We start from the raw sequence: 16,247 nt of genomic DNA, 5'->3' as shown, positions 1-16,247 counted from the left end.
ATAATACAAGTGATATTACGAATAATGATTTATGGTAACTAATTGTAGTATTATAGAAATAATATATAATGTTTTATCAAATTTTTATAATATAAATTATAAATTTATAATATATAAAATAATTTAATATTTACGTATAGAAATAAATATAATGGTTGAATGTTCTTACATAAATAATTATATTTTAATGTAATTCATTATTAGAAATTTTCATGTTTTAAAAAGCACACACATGATTTATAAATCATTTATAAAGTTTTTGAAATTTTAAATTATTTAAGAACATTTTTTATCTTGCTTAGATATTCATTTGATTAGAATTCATATATCACTTATAAGACTTTACTAAATCGTTTGTAAAGGTTTATAAATTCATTTATAAAACTTATAAAGTTTTATAAATTAATTTTTAAATACTAAGTTTTATAAATTCATTTTTAAATACTAAGTTTTATAAATTCATTTTAAATACTTCTAAATCTATTTATAATTGTAGATATGTATATTTATAATGATTTATATAAATCATAAAAATATTTCACACTTTTTACTATATATTAAAAATAAGCCATTTAGTTGATTTTTGGTATGTAAAATATGAAATATTGTTATAATTTTGATGAAAGTTTAGATTTGAATTATTTTTATCAATTCTAACAGAAATTAATTCTAAAAAAACTATCTTCAACTTTTGTAGATTGAAGTGAAAAAAATCTTTTTAATGATGGATCACATTTGATCAAAACAAATGATGGATCATATTATTATGTCATGTAAGCAAAGAGTTGTAAACAAGATAAACCAGAAAAAATTATAAATGGAATTAAACATATTTATATTATAGAAATGTATATTTAAAAAGATTTATAAATCATATAAAATTATATCACACTTTTATTATATATTAAAACCTAAAAAGAAGTAATTTAAGGAATTTTTGTTACATGTACGTTTATAAGTGAAATATTAAAATTTGTTACAGTTTCATCAGTTAATAATTTTATATTTTATATATTTTTATCAGTGCTAAAATGAAAAGTAATTCTACAATCAATTATTTGCAGTTTTTAGATTTGAAATAATCATATCTAAAACTAAAATGTTATTATTTTAATAATATCCAAAACTTTTGTTTTTTGACAAATATTTAGAAAAACATGTAAAAACAATTATTATTTTGTTAAATTTAAATTAAACTTAAAATAATAAAAAAGAGTAAAAAATAACTAAACAAATCAATAAACGTGATGTCGGAGGTATAATTTTTGGAGTTACACACAAAAAACACTTTTTGTGAAGTGTAGAGTATTTATGTTATTGCGTGGATTAATTATAATATTGCTTTTATGTAAAAAAAACTTAGGGACTAAGATTTATGTTTTTGAATTATCAAATTATTTAGAAGTTCAAATTTACATTTTAATATTTTAATTATTATAATATTGTAAATATAATATATATTTCTTCGTATAATATTATTTTCCGCGAAATAGCGGATAAAACGAAAAATCAAACTGAAAACTAGGATGACTTTAATTAAATGAAAAACGTCAGGAAGTGTCCAACCAAAAGACAAAAAACGACACGATTGTTCTCATCGTCTATATAATAAACATATCCGCAATTTGGGATGGAGCCACACAAATCAAACTCCGCTCTTTTAAATCCCTCCTTGTGCTGTAGCCTGTAGCTGCTGGCACAACGAGCTTCCTCTATGGATCCCTCCATTTTCAAGCTCCTCGAAGAAGATGACGAGGTAAGGCTTCGAGTTTCAAACTCTCGTTTTCAGTTCCGTATCGTCTTGATCTCGATTCACGCTGATTGTGTGGTAGGATGAATCTATGCACTCGAAGGAAGAAGTCGACGCGTTCCAGGCCTCTCTGATTCGAGAAATCGAAGGTCCGTCTGAAACCTAACTGTCGTTTGATACTCTCTACTAAGAACAAATTGTTTAGGTTTCTTGGATGATTTTGAATTTTGATGAACGAGTAATGATCCTGATGATGGTTTAGTGACAGATTAAGTGCATTGGTTAGTTTTGTTAATAGAGAGATGCATTTAGTTTTGTTAGTCAGGCATAGATGATCTTGATGATGGTTAACAATTGATTCTCTCGCTTTGGTCATGTTCACTCTCTACTTTTGTTTTATAGCAACAGTTAAAATCTCTCACAACGAAATGCTACTATTAGATGTGTCCCACATTGTGTATTCACATGATCTTTGGGCAATATATATATGTGTATGGGCAATCCTCCACTCTTGAGCTAGCTTTTGGGTGTGAGTTAGGCCCATCACTAATATCTACTTCATGATTTTCGCCTTCTGTTCACTTGGGGTATTATGGGATTACTTTAATTGTGACAGACATTCCATTGTTTCTGAAGGAGGAAACCATTCGTGGAGTCAGCAGATGAAAGCGCAACAACAATCTGTTTTAGCTAATCAAGACCGAGAATTAAATCCAGAAGATGTATCTCTTTCACACCACAACCAACCTCAGGAACTTCTTCAACCAAATCCACTCTGTGAGAATCATAATATGAGTGTTCAACGCACTCATGGGGTGGAACAGCCTGTTGGCTCTGTAAATCTTGGCCCCACGCACCTACAAGTCTGTGAATTGATTCGTATATTGATACCCCAAGTTGACAAAGATAGAGGGAATCAGCTCCCTAGCCTCTATTATAAATTCAAGGTGGGGTTTTACATCCATGGAATGACTCGGCTCTCTCATCGAAACTTCCAGTATACTAATTTTCTTTTCACACTTCTTGCAGAGTAAAGAAATTACAAAATACAGGTTCTTACGAAAAGTGAGGAATATTGTGGGTGATAGAATGACCTTATGGGCAGTTAGGAAACTGCAACAACAGGTATCATCATCCTTTGGTATTTCGTTTTTGTGCCGCTCAGTTATTAATACCTTATATTAGAGTAGTCAATTTCATGTTGGTAGTGTATCCATGATCTCATTGGTGATGATAAAACCTTGCAGTTTTCTTAGCGTTTATAGGTACTTCAATGATTTTCGTTTAGCTGCTTGCAAGTAAAGTTTAGTTTTTTTTCATATATAATGAGTTTTTAAGCACACACTATGGTCTTAAGATGGATAACTGGTAATTGCAGTTAAGAGACCTGCTGAGCATATACTTTTCTTGAAAGATTTTCTTTTACTAGATAAGGAAATGTTTTGTTACGTGGGTCATTATTTTCATATAAATGGTGTCTCATAGAGTTATATGTGGAAAATTCAATTCTCAGGATAGGATCCTTGACCATTATGGCTAAATCTGATTCACCTCAATCTTTGAGTTCAATGGATGTTATGAAATTCTATTGAAAACTTTGTGTGGCCTGTTTGGCTGAATAACATGCTGAGCCAGGGAAAAACCCTCACAAAATCTAGAAGAAAGCTGATTATGGTCACAACTAAAAGTCATGTGCTAGCGGAATTCTCTATTAGTATAGTTCACCAGACTTTCAACTAGGCTGGATCAGTCATGGTTTTCCTGATCTTAGCTACCGTTTGTCCCTCATTACATCCATAAGGACAATAACTTTCTCAGCATTATAGTTAACACTGGCTGAGTGCCATTAGTGCAAGGACCCCATAAATATGATTTCTATTGTGTTTGGTATCTCACTTGAAACTTGAAAGTTACTGCATTGCTGTGTCGTTTTCCAATGGTATCTATTGAGTGGAATAGTAGAAGTTAGATACTTTTTTGTTTGTAATTGTGGCTCATTATATCATGTAATATGTACCAGGGAGATAAGGGAGTCAAATTACCTGATGGCCCAAACCATTACAGAGAGTCCTTTACTTCTGCTGGTATAGATTATTCAGCTGATGCCTTTACGTTTGCGATTATCATAGAACTTTCTCAAGTAGATTGTATCTTATGATTCCCATGTTGCCCACAAGACCAATCCCTGATACAGTCTTTAACTGAAGACGTCAGTGCTAAAAAATCTGACACTCCTGGAGTTCATGTTAATCAACTTCCTTCAGCAAGTTTGGGCATCTTAAGCAGTTCAGCTACTGTGCACGAGTTCAACAATTCTGAGAGACCAACTTCCTTGCCTCTTTACTCTGTTCCTTGCCAAGGACCAGTCACCAAGGATCAGTCAATGAGCAATGAACAGACAGTGGCCCACGTGAAGCAGAAATTGACTGGTCAAAGCTTTGATCAGGTACGGAAGCCTTGTTCTTTGGTGCGGAAAGACGTGTCTAATGTTCCAATGGAACTGAGCAATAATAACCCAAGGAGGTCAAATGATGACTTAGTGAAGCAGTCTTCTGAAATGATTTTATCAGCATCCACCACCCATGCAAACTTTGCCTCTGCTTCATTGAAAACACAGCTGGACTCTAGCACAATGGTAACTATACTCCCAAAGGCATACTAAAATGCTATTTGGTTGATATTTCCTTAAGCTCACAGATTGGCCATTCCTCTTCAAGAGATATTGCATTTGGTTTTCGTTTTGATTATATTGCCACCACCTTGGCTTTTATTTGTCCTTGTTTTATGGATTTGAACTTTGCTTGTGAAGAGTTGATTTGTTTTGTGAAATCTGTTATGTGTACTCATCAGGTTAATTTCTCTGCTCCAACTGCGACCATTCCCCCAGGAACTATAGTAAGAACGATACAAGGTCAGAAAAAAACTCTGGAGGCACAAGGTTCTTCGCTACCACCATTGAGGTAATAGAGCTGGTTGGTCTGTGAAAGAGAAACTATTTACAATGTCCAGAAGTGATTCTTCCTTATGAAATATATTTTTTCTGATAACCTACTTCTCATTTCTTTGCAATTATTATGGAAGTCTTATAGTATGGGTTAACTTACAGTAAGAGGCAAAAACTATATGAAACTTCTTTAGCTGGAAGTGATAAAAAGTTAAATGATGTTACGGAACTCAGTGGCATCAATCTTATGGTATGTTCTCTGATAGCTACACTTGTCGATTTGAAACCAGGATACAGAAAAACGTATAAACCAAAATTTGTTCTCTGAATATGTTCCAGGAAGAGGAGAGAGAACTATTATCTTCTCTACCTAAAAAGAACAGTCGTGTTTTCAAATCATCTCGAAGAGTTGCTCATGAAGAGGAAGGAAGAACGATTTTGCAGAAAGGTCCACTACAGAGGAAGCTGGCAGAAATTAGTTGGGTTTAACCCATCTCTTAGATGCTTCTTAGATTTTACTTGGAGAAGAAGTTTATTTATACTTCCGTATATGACAGTGGCAAAAAGTGGTATAAAGCATATCAAGAATGATGTTGAGCGGTGCTTGTCTCTGGTGAGATGTCATTGTTTTTTTTGTGAATTGTTAGCCTACAATTTGTCCCTTTCTTTTTTGTTTTCTCCTCATGGCTTTGCGTATTCAGTGTGTGGAGGAAAGGATGCGTGAACTCTTGTGCAATATAATCCGGATGTCAAAGCAGGTTAGTTTACTTTCTTCTCTAGCTTTCTTAAATCTTGTTGTGAAGATTAACAGAACTTTTGCAGCGGACTGATCCCGAGAAGTGTAGAGATCGGATTTGTATCACATCTGATATCAGGAAACAAATCAACGAAATGAATCAGAAGGAAAAAGAGGAACAGGAAAGGAAACATGGTGGAGAACAAAAGCTTAAGGTTTGTCCTGAGCTTAATATCTAGTTTCTTAGTTACCAAGTAAAATAATAACGTCTTTGTTTCTCTGTTTTCCTTGATGCAGAATGATACTGCAAAAGAAGATAAACGTTCAGAGCAAGTGAAGGTATTTAGAAACTGAGCCACCTAGACAAACCTTTGGACACTGACAGAGGTTCTATAATAATGTCAGGCAAATAAGGAGCAAGCCGAGAAGAGAGCTAAGGCTGCAAATGATGCTGCCCTTGCATCCGTTGGAGGAGATAATGCGTTTCTAAAATGGAAACTTATGGCAGAAGCACGTCAGAAACCTTCTTCAGTGCTAGAAAGAAACTCCAAAAAAATTTCTGGTTAAACTCTTTGACTGTTTCATGATTTTTTTTTTGTAATATATGCGACTTATGTTTAGTGTTCAGGTTGATGATTCGAGTATTTTTTTTATGTTAGGTGGTAGAAGGTTAGGGAAGAAGAACTATGGTTCACCAAAAGTGGTCCGATCCATCTCTGTGAAGGATGTGATTGCTGTGGTGGAAAAAGAGCCTCAGGTGTCCAGATCGACGCTACTGTATCGCTTATACAATAGGATCTGCTCGGATGTTCCAACCCAAGATATGACATAGAAACTATTAATATCAAAGACAAGTCTTTCTAACACTTATGTTTCTTCTTATTCCATTGAAAGTGATACCATTACAAACTCCTAAGCATGATCAAGATGCTAAAGTACATCCTTATTCCTCTCTTTTCTTGAGTTTATGATCTAAAGAAAGCTGCTTGTTTTTTTCTAGTTTTTGCCTGATTCCTTCATGCTAACTCCATCATGTCCATATCTTCCACCACCACCACCGCATGAACTGCCACACCCACCACCAACACATGAACCGCCACACCCACCACCACCGCCAATGATGACTCCACCACCAATACCACCTGACCCATATCCTGGTCCACCGCCTCTGTTGCCTCCATCCCAACCCAAACCACCACCGGACCCAAACCCACCTCCACCACCGATCACAACACCACCACCACCACCTGGCCCGTATCCACCATATCCCGGGCCACCTCCGCCATAGCCACCAGCAGTGAGTTGACCCTTAAATCCGGTTACGTGTCGGTTACTCTTTCTTATCTCATTGGATCCTGCTTCACCTCTCATGAACGCCCCTTCTCTTGCAGCCTCACCAGTCATATGGCCAATGAGGCATAAATACAAGGAAACAAGAAAACACAACATCATTCTGCCCATGATGGCTACTTAGTGAGACAATTGTTTTGGTAAAGTCGGAGAAAGAAAGGACTTGTGACTGAATACAAAGCCACACACACATCACTATATATATAAGCACATATACAAGGTGATAGTTAGCATGGGCGCGCCAGTAGAGAAAGGTGCATATATGTTTGCTCACCAAAACGATTTTCAGTTGATGAGTCTGACTCGCATGATTTTTTCCACACCTTTTAAGTTCTGTTGTCATTATTCATTTGCAGTCCCATCCACTAAAGATAAAACAAATAGGAGTTATTTGATCATAAAATTGAGAATAAATCTGACCGCCACACGACACGGCAGAACGAAGAGAATCCAATCTAAAGCCCCCACGACATGAGTCCCCATCTACAGCTTCAGTATAATCTAGAACTTCGCTCACGTCAGAGAGTGAAGTTTTGACTTGGGGTCTCAGTGTTTCAAAGGCGTTATTTAGGGCTTTGTATGACTTGGCACAACTTCGGAAGTTTGCGGATGTGGATAATTACGGTTTCAAGAGTTATTTTTGTATGAGTGGCGTAACAATTAAGAAATTATTTCATTTACGATATATTTGTGACGGGTTGATTATGAGATATTTCAACTCTTTAATAATAAATTACTAATATAAACATATTATAACATTATAAAAATATAAAAACATACCATTGTGGTAAAATATAATAATTATTAAAATAATATGATTAATAATAATATTATGTTTATTTATTTAATTTTTTTAATTAGTTAAAAGTTATATTTTTAATATTTTTGGAAGATTTATATTAAAAATTTTAAAAGAATATTTTGTTTCGTTTTATATATGTGTATATCTTTATATATGTATGAATATTATTTTTAAAAAAATTCTAATGAATAGTTAGTTTAAAAATTTTATAAAACAAATTATGATATTGTTTGTGGATTCAGATTTTGCAAAAACAATATCAGGGTTGGTACAGTTTGCTAGGTATAAAAGCCCACAATTAGCTTTCATATAAGGTATTTCTGGACCTAATATCTTCTCGTTATCTTCATAGGGCTTAAAAGGATCACTCTCAACATTGAGATATCTACCAACCATTGGAGTACTCAAAGAAGTCGTTTTGTCTATAGCAAAGCGTTTCAATTATCTTTTCGTACAGTTGGATTGATGCACAAATATTCTTTCTCGGAGGTGCTCTATTTGGAGTTTAAGATAAAATTTTGTCTTTCCGAGATTTTTCATTTTGAACTCTTTTTTCACATGAGTTCGAGCATCATCAACCTCCTTTTAAGTTCCAATCATGTTCAGGTCATCCACATATACAGCGATGATCACAAAGCCAAATGACAATTTCTTTATAAAAACGATGGACATATCGTATTATTCACATATCCTTTACTCAAAAGATATTTACTTAAGCGATTGTACCACATGCATCTGGATTACTTTAATCCGTATAGTGATCCCACTAACTTGACCGAACATACCTCCCTGGATTTTTCTTTCAATGCTTCAGGCATTCACAATCCTTCAAGGAGTATATGTTGTCACAACGTCCATGAGATGCATTTCAAGATTTTTCGACGCTGCTAGGCTCATCAAAAATCTAAACGTAATTGCATCCATTACCGGGGAATACGTTTCCTCAAAATCAACTCCCGGTCTCTGAGAAAAACCTTGGGCAACTAATCAGACTTTATATCATGTTACTTCATTTTCATTTTTTTTCTCACAAATACCCACTTATACCCAACAGGATTTATATTCTCAGGCATTATGACTATCGGTCCAAAAACATTCCTTTTATTCAGAGAAAATAATTCAGTTTGAATGGTCTTCTTCCACTCCTCCCAATCATGTCTTTTTGACATTCTAAAATGGACCTTGGATCGAGATCATCATCTTCATGATCGATCTCTTTGGACATAGAAAATGAGAACTTTCCATCAACATTTTTACCTTATTTCTGATCCATAATTTTTCATCATGGGCATTGTTGTTGGAAATCTCATACTTTTCTGCTCTCTTTTCATCATCTGGATCATCTTTATTTGGTTCTTTTTGAACCTATTCATATATTCTTTCTTTCAGACATCTTTCAATATCAGGTTCTTCTGAAACTTTTCCACTTTGTTCAACCAGTTTCTTTTTCTTTCGAAGATTTTTATCTATAGAACCTGCTGGTATTCCCCTCTTTAACTGAACCCTAGGTTCATTCGTTTTGTTTACATCAGTTTGTTCCCCAGGAACAACAACTCTTGATGGAACATTCTCAGCAGGTATATATGATTGTGTCGCCCTTCTTGTATCTGTGAACGCATCTGGTAACTGGTTTGCCAAATTATGCAAATGCACAATTTTCTGAACTTCCATCTCTCTTTGATTTGTATGGGGATCAAGGTGTAACAACGACGGTGTACACCATGTAATCTCTTTAGGAATTTCGTTAATTCTTCCCCCTAACGCTGGAAATTCATCCTCATTAAAATGGAAATCGGCAAACCGTGCCGTAAACATTTCGCTAGTTACCGGTTCCAGATATCTTATTATACTTGGTGACACATAACCCACATATATTCTTAATCTCCTTTGTGGGTCTATTTTTGTTCTTTGTGGCGGTGCTATTGGAACATAGACCACACACCCAAAGACACAGAGATGGGATATATCTGACTCCAGATGCCAATTGTAACTGGAAGTACTTATGATATGCACTCAGTCTTAACCAAATCAGTGCATCAGCATGCAATATAGCATGACCCCATACAGAAATTGGGAGCTTTGTTCTCAATACTTACGGTCTTACAATCAACTGCAACCGTTTTATCAATGACTCGGTCATGCCATTTTGTGTATGGTCATGGGGAACTGGATGCTCCACATCAGTCCCCATTGACATACAATAATCATCAAATGCTTGCGATGTAAATTCACCAGCATTATCAAGTCTTACTTTCTTAATGGCATACTCTGAGAACTGTGTTCCCAGCTTTCTTATCTGGCAAATGAACTTTGCGAAAGCCGTTTCGTATTATCAAAAGACACACATTTGACCATCTACTAGATGCGTCAATCATTACCATGAAGTATTTAAACGGCCCGCATCGTGGTTGGATTGGCCCACATATATCATCATGCATTCTCTCTAAAAAACATTGGTGATTCAGTGCCAACTTTTGCTGGTGATGGCCGATAAGTTTTCCTTGAGAACATGCATTACATGTAAACTCTCCCATTTGCAAAAAAAAAAAACTGTTTCTCAACGGATGGCCATTCGAATTTTGCACTATTTTTCTCATCATGACTGAACCAGGATGTCCTAGCCTCTCATGCCAGATTTTAAATGTATCAGTAAACTTCATGTTTACCACGGCATATGACTCAGTCATGTTTATTTTCGTACAATATAGTCCAGAAGATATCATTCTTAACTCTTCCAATATATGTTTCCTCTCGGACTTAACGCAAATAAATTCAATGCCATCTTTTCTCATAGTCTCAATATGGTATGCATTTCTCTGGATATCCTTAAAACTTAATAAGTTTCTATGAGACTCAGAGGAATACAATGCATCACTTATTTCAAATATCGTTCCCCCTCGCATTGAAAATTTTGCTCTTCCAGGGCCCATAATAATCTTTGCATTACCAGATATTATACTTACACTTCCAGCGTAATCTTTTATTTTGAGACTGGTGAAATATTTATTATTTTTAATTATCGTGTGCGTTAACGCACTATCTGCCAAGCACATATCTCCATCCAAAATCTCAAAGTCTGGCATTTTTTCTGAACTTAAAATATTTATAAAACATGTATTATCAAACATGAAATAAAAACATATATAAAAGATATAGATAATATAATACAATAAAATTATATCACATCGATCTATATCACTCATCAATATTTTCTGGCTCAACCAGAAAATCTGATACGTGGAGATGAGTATCATCATTTAAACCATGAAAGAATGGTCCGGGTTCATCAGAGATGAAGTTTGTTTCACCTCCTTTCTCTTTTTCCTTTCGGGATTCTCTACACAGATCGGCTAAATGTTTTGGAGTACGATAACTACGTATCCAATGACCTTTCACACTGCATCTGTAGCAAACCTTTTCTGTTTGCCTTTTATCATCCCGACCCCTTTCATTCTCGTGGAAGTTCTTATTATTTCTTTTATCATACAGACGGAATCTTCTTCCTCGTCCTCTTCCATGACCATGATCTCAATCACGTTCACGTCCTCGTCCTCTCCAATTATCATAACTGGATGATGCGACATTCACTTCCTGGAATTGAGCAGATCCAGTGGGACGAGCCTGATGGTTTAACGTCACATGTTGGTTATTCTGCTCCACTACAAGGAGGACTTGCATCAACTCCGAGTAACGGTATATTCATTCGTTCGGTACTGCTGCTGCAGGATTACATTTCCAGGATGGAATGTGGAGATGTTTTTTCGATCATGTCATAATCACTGATTTTCTCTCCATATAACATCATCCTATATGTAATTCCGAACATTGCGGAATTAAATTCACTAACACTTTGTAGTCCTGGAACTGGAGATGGATCCACTCATGTTTAGCTTTCGGTAAGATCACATACTTTTGGTGATCAAATATCTCTTTTAGAGATTGCTAGAGGTCCCCATGATCCTCTTTCATAATATATTCATCTTTTAACCCATCATGTATGTGGTGTCGTAAAAATATCATGGCTTTAGCTTTTTTTATCATCTGACACCATTTTTGAACCATCGATGGTTTCCAAAAGCATGTTTCCTCTCAGGTGCATTTTTGCACCCACTGCCCAGGTCGTATAACTATTTCTCGTAATATCCAGAGTATTAAATTTGAGCTTTGTCAGATTTGACATAATTGCTGTATTCATAAAATAATAATATAAATATAGATGGAAAATTAAATGAATAATTTAAATGTAGAAATTAAAGGCATAAAACAAAGGAAAAAATTAAATTGCGTAAACTTAAATTGCAGAAACTTAAAGAACATAAAAATAATTGGAGGCTCAGCCTACCACATGATCCGAGGAGTCATAGATTACCATAGCGATCACTTTTCAAAGTTAGAGGAGGCCTAGCCTACCATGTTGACTTTTTCTTATTTTTCAAGATCGGAGGAGACAGTGTCTACCATGTTAATATTTTCTTATTTCAAGGTCTGAGGAGATAAAGTCTTCCATGTTGACATTTTCTTTTTATTCACGGAGGCAAAACCTACCACGTGTTTCTCTGATCCTGAATGCATAGCCTATCATAACGATCAGTCGGGAAAGGCAACGTCTATCATCCCAAAAATAAATGGAGAAAACCTAGCCTTTCACTCCGGTACAATAATAAAATTAAAATAATTAAAATTATTGAAATACATAAATTAAATCTTACCTCACCGGTATAATCTTGCTTGGTTTAAAAACGACTGGTATAATAGAGCTCGTGCTGATAATGTGTTGTATATTAGGGTTGTGACTGGTAAATAATGAAGTAAAATAATGGAAATGAAAAGGTGAAAATGGGAGGGAAGAGAAGTGTCAAATCGAGCGTAACATTTTCATCTAACAAAAGTTGAATGAACATTTACCTCTACTTTTCTTATTTTATCAGAGTAAATGAACTGAAAAGTTTTTCACTTGACTGGATTAAATCAGAGAAAATTGGCTGAAATAAATTTCCACTTACTTTCTTTTGCTCTGATGATACCATACAGTCAGACCCTAGGTGTGATTGATATATAGATTTATATATATTATATAAATAAATATGGAAAGTGGAGAGAGAGAGAGAAAGAGAGTTGTAATGTGAGAGGAGAAAGTTTTAAGGGTAGATTTAAGGAATAATTGGCTTCTATGCACATAAATCACTCCTTAACTAGGAGACTAAACATGAAGTGATCAACATTTTTTTGATTCCCGTTTTGCCCCTACCGTAACTGTCCAACTTACATTTATAGTCTTTGGTTGCATCAGATGACTCACACATTCTTCTTTCTTTTTAAAGCTATTTCGCTGAATATACAAGAAAAAAAAGTTATTTAGGTATCAATGCACAAATTTTTTTAATTAGGTATGGTGATAAAGCTATGTGCGTGAACTTACCACTTTGGCCCTTTCGTAGATTATCCATCAGAACATAATGTGTCAAATATGTCAGACGAAAGAGACGTTTTGTCTCCAAATGCTCCCACTTGTTGTGATAGAGAAAAGGCGATAGAAGGGCGCGTGTGCTTCAGTGTTTCGAGTAGTAGTGATATATTTAAATAAAATAAAACATTATCCTCTTATTTACACCTATTGTTCTTTACGTATGAAAAGAAAGAAACGTTGAAACAGCATGTGTAACACGGTCAATACAATAATGACGAAATGTCAGTTTACTTATCATAACATTGACTACCTTAAAATGTTATCCACAATATTACGTAATTGGTTCAACGGAAGTTTATAACATATTTTTTGTTACATAAGAAAGAACTAATAACTTCGACAAAAAAAGAACTAATAGCAATATGTACAAGATGATGCTGATTTTCAGTTGGTTTCTGCGTTAACCATTTTTGTTAAACTCGTCTGATCTCTTGTATTTCAGTTGCTTTGAGTCATGTCTTAAACTAGTTTTTTTTATTTAAAATGTAGAGTTAAATGATTGTACTCATCTGTTTTTATACTTCTCGGTTACTGTTAATCACTTCTTCTTAAACTTTGATATCTTTTTTTTTTTTGATAAAGATAAACCTTGATATCTTGTTCATAAGGTACAGTTAAAACAATTTATTTTGATCAACACCATTTATATATTCGAAACGAACAAAGCTGATACATTAGAACATTTATTAATCTAAAGAAGTAGACTTCATAGTTATTATTGAGACCAACACTTAACAAACATAAGTTAACACAAGACTTCGCAAACACATCTACTTTTTCATGAAATAGACAATTAAAGCAGTAGCTAAAGCAAACCCTCCACTAGAATACCCAATAACTTTACGTAACATCCTCTGTGTCTCAGTGATATGTTGGGTAACATGTTCATCAATGGACCTCAAAATTTCATTAATTGAAGAGGAACGAGAAACCTCTAAAGCAGCAATCTGGACGTTTGCTTGACGTAAATAAGCATACAAAACCTTGATTTCTTCGGTTTGAGTTAGGATCTTCTCCCTCGCCTCCAATAAACTTTTCTTCTCCCAACGGCAGGATCTCCCTGTCATGCCAAACCACAAAGCCATGTTCTTCGCACTTGTAATATCTCCTTCTAGGATTGTCATCTCTCCATGATATTGTGAGTGCAGTTGGTAGTGAACAGTGATACGGAGGACCATCGGAGGTGGGAATAGAACTAATAGACTATGACGAAAATTCACTTAACGCCATTGTTGTTTGCTCCGAAGAATAAGGAGATGCAAAATATAAAGAGTAAAGTGTTGATTTTTTAATGTTGAAAAGGAAGTTTCTCGTAACAAACACGTGACCATTTGTGATCCATTTGTTTGAAATATATTTTTAATACTTATGTGGTCAAAAAGTAAACAAAAATTCACTAGTATAGTTAAAGCAAACCGGTTGATCGAAAAGTACAATTCCTCAGCTGTGAAAGTGACGCGCTAGTAAATGTATTATTGCTTCTAGTAATACCTACATAGTAAGATAGTTCAGTCGTATAGGTTTGTAGATATAGCTTATAGGGGTAATTATGGGTATATCTCGAGGCTAAACAGTACTCGAATAGCACTTTACCAATCTCCTAAATAATCTTTCTAACATGTATACTGGGTGCAATTACTCTTCTTTTTATATTGTTTTTACAATTTTATTTTTTCTCTTCTTCTCTTCTTTTGTTTCTCATTTCTTATCGTGTTTTTCTTTTAATTTCTTTTCTACTTTCAGTGATTATGGTCTTCATCAAATTAATTCTTTTTTAAAATATCTCTTTACTACCTATTACACATTGTTATTGTTCATCCTTATATATCACAAAAACATTGATTTCAGTTCTACTAATTTTCCATCAATTTATCCTGAATCTTTACCGTCTCTTCTATCATCAAAAATTTACATATACCACCATAATTACTGTCTGTGAGAGATGAGTATGTTCACAAAGTTTTGTTGTTCGCTTTAGATAACATTTACTATATTTGCTATTTTCTCAATTACCCGATATTATTTAATTTAGCGGAACCTTAATTTTATATTCCATACAAGATACATGTTTTGTTAGCAGTTACAATAATGATGCTACTAATTGATAAATGAATGGTAAGCTGTTAAAAGAAATTACCGTTAATTGATACATTTTTTGTTAGCTGATAAATTGATAAATGTTTAGTAAGATGTATAAAATATTTAGCATTAATCGATACATATTTTATTAGTTGATAAATGTTTTGATACATGGTTTGACACATGTTTATTAGCTTATAAATGATTTGATATATGGTTTGTGAATTAATACATTACTTGATAAAATGGTTTGCTATTTGGTAAATGATTTATTATCAGATGCATATTTTGTTAGATGATGTGCAAAAAACTGATAAATATTTTGTTATCTGCTAAATGATTTGTTACATGATACATATTTTGTTAGTTAATGCAAATATATGTTTATATTTTTTTTGTAGCATAATTAAGAAAGTTTGTATAAGATATGTTTTTCTGAACTGATGATGCCTCAAGTAGCAGTTACAATTTAGTTGTTCCAATTATTTGTGGCTTTAACTGTGGCAGTTGAATGAGATTTTGACGATAATTGTAACTAGAATAGAGAATATATATATGAAACCTTTTTATGTGAGTGGTACTTTAACGGTAACAGCCGTAAACTTACTCTGCATGGCTACTATAACATAAACTTATAGTTGTTAATATGAGACATAGCTGTAAATATAAATATTTGAATGATAGATATTTGTATAGATAACGGTTACATAATCTTTTTTTTTGTCAACGACGGTTACATAATTTAATATCAGCTATCGTGGCTTTTATCAATACAATGGGGGTTGTCCTTCACCATACCATTTATAAACGGGCTATAATACTTAATGTTACGGTTTAATCCAACACGTAGCTATTAACACAAGTTTTTCCTAGTAACCGTTAACAATTTCAGTACCAATTATTTGTGGTCGTAGCAGTAGACTCATACCATTTAATCTTTATTAAAAAAAGATAAGCTCACTTAATCTTATAAAAAATGTTTATCATATTAAACATTTTATGATAACTTCTATTTGTTTATACTTGATATACCATGAATTTCACCCATTTTTAATCATGGTATATAAGAGTTTTCAATCATATTTACTTCGTTTTCAAAGTATTTTAGAGTATTTTCAG

At 33.8% G+C, this 16,247-nt stretch overlaps 2 protein-coding genes across 3 annotated transcripts; one reads left to right on the top strand and one right to left on the bottom strand.

Annotated features, from left to right (window-relative positions):
• The first annotated feature begins 1,635 nt into the window (after window positions 1-1,635).
• On the top strand, window positions 1,636-6,451 carry LOC108861126 (transcription initiation factor TFIID subunit 4). Of its 2 annotated transcripts, none has more exons than XM_018634952.2 (15): window positions 1,636-1,756; window positions 1,833-1,899; window positions 2,387-2,697; window positions 2,780-2,875; window positions 3,771-3,834; window positions 3,928-4,385; window positions 4,601-4,710; window positions 4,857-4,944; window positions 5,034-5,172; window positions 5,252-5,307; window positions 5,396-5,452; window positions 5,517-5,645; window positions 5,728-5,769; window positions 5,836-5,992; window positions 6,090-6,451. In XM_018634952.2, exons 1-15 carry the CDS (start codon window positions 1,715-1,717, stop codon window positions 6,260-6,262), a joined length of 1,989 nt encoding a protein of 662 aa, XP_018490454.1. In that variant the 5' UTR covers window positions 1,636-1,714; the 3' UTR covers window positions 6,263-6,451. The 2 variants fall into 2 exon arrangements, with proteins under 2 accessions (XP_018490454.1, XP_018490455.1); XM_018634953.2 differs by having other exon boundaries at window positions 1,684-1,756; window positions 2,367-2,697.
• On the bottom strand, window positions 6,288-7,145 carry LOC108861128 (uncharacterized). The gene has a single exon (XM_018634954.2). The coding sequence runs from the start codon at window positions 6,889-6,891 to the stop codon at window positions 6,427-6,429; it is 465 nt and encodes a 154-aa protein (XP_018490456.1). The 5' UTR covers window positions 6,892-7,145; the 3' UTR covers window positions 6,288-6,426.
• Between the last annotated feature and the right edge of the window lie 9,102 nt (window positions 7,146-16,247).

The sequence above is a fragment of the Raphanus sativus genome, chromosome 5, assembly GCF_000801105.2.
Source record: "Raphanus sativus cultivar WK10039 chromosome 5, ASM80110v3, whole genome shotgun sequence".
NCBI lineage: Eukaryota > Viridiplantae > Streptophyta > Magnoliopsida > Brassicales > Brassicaceae > Raphanus > Raphanus sativus.
Note: the sequence above shows the minus strand (reverse complement) of the source record. Positions and strands in the feature narration are given on the sequence as shown.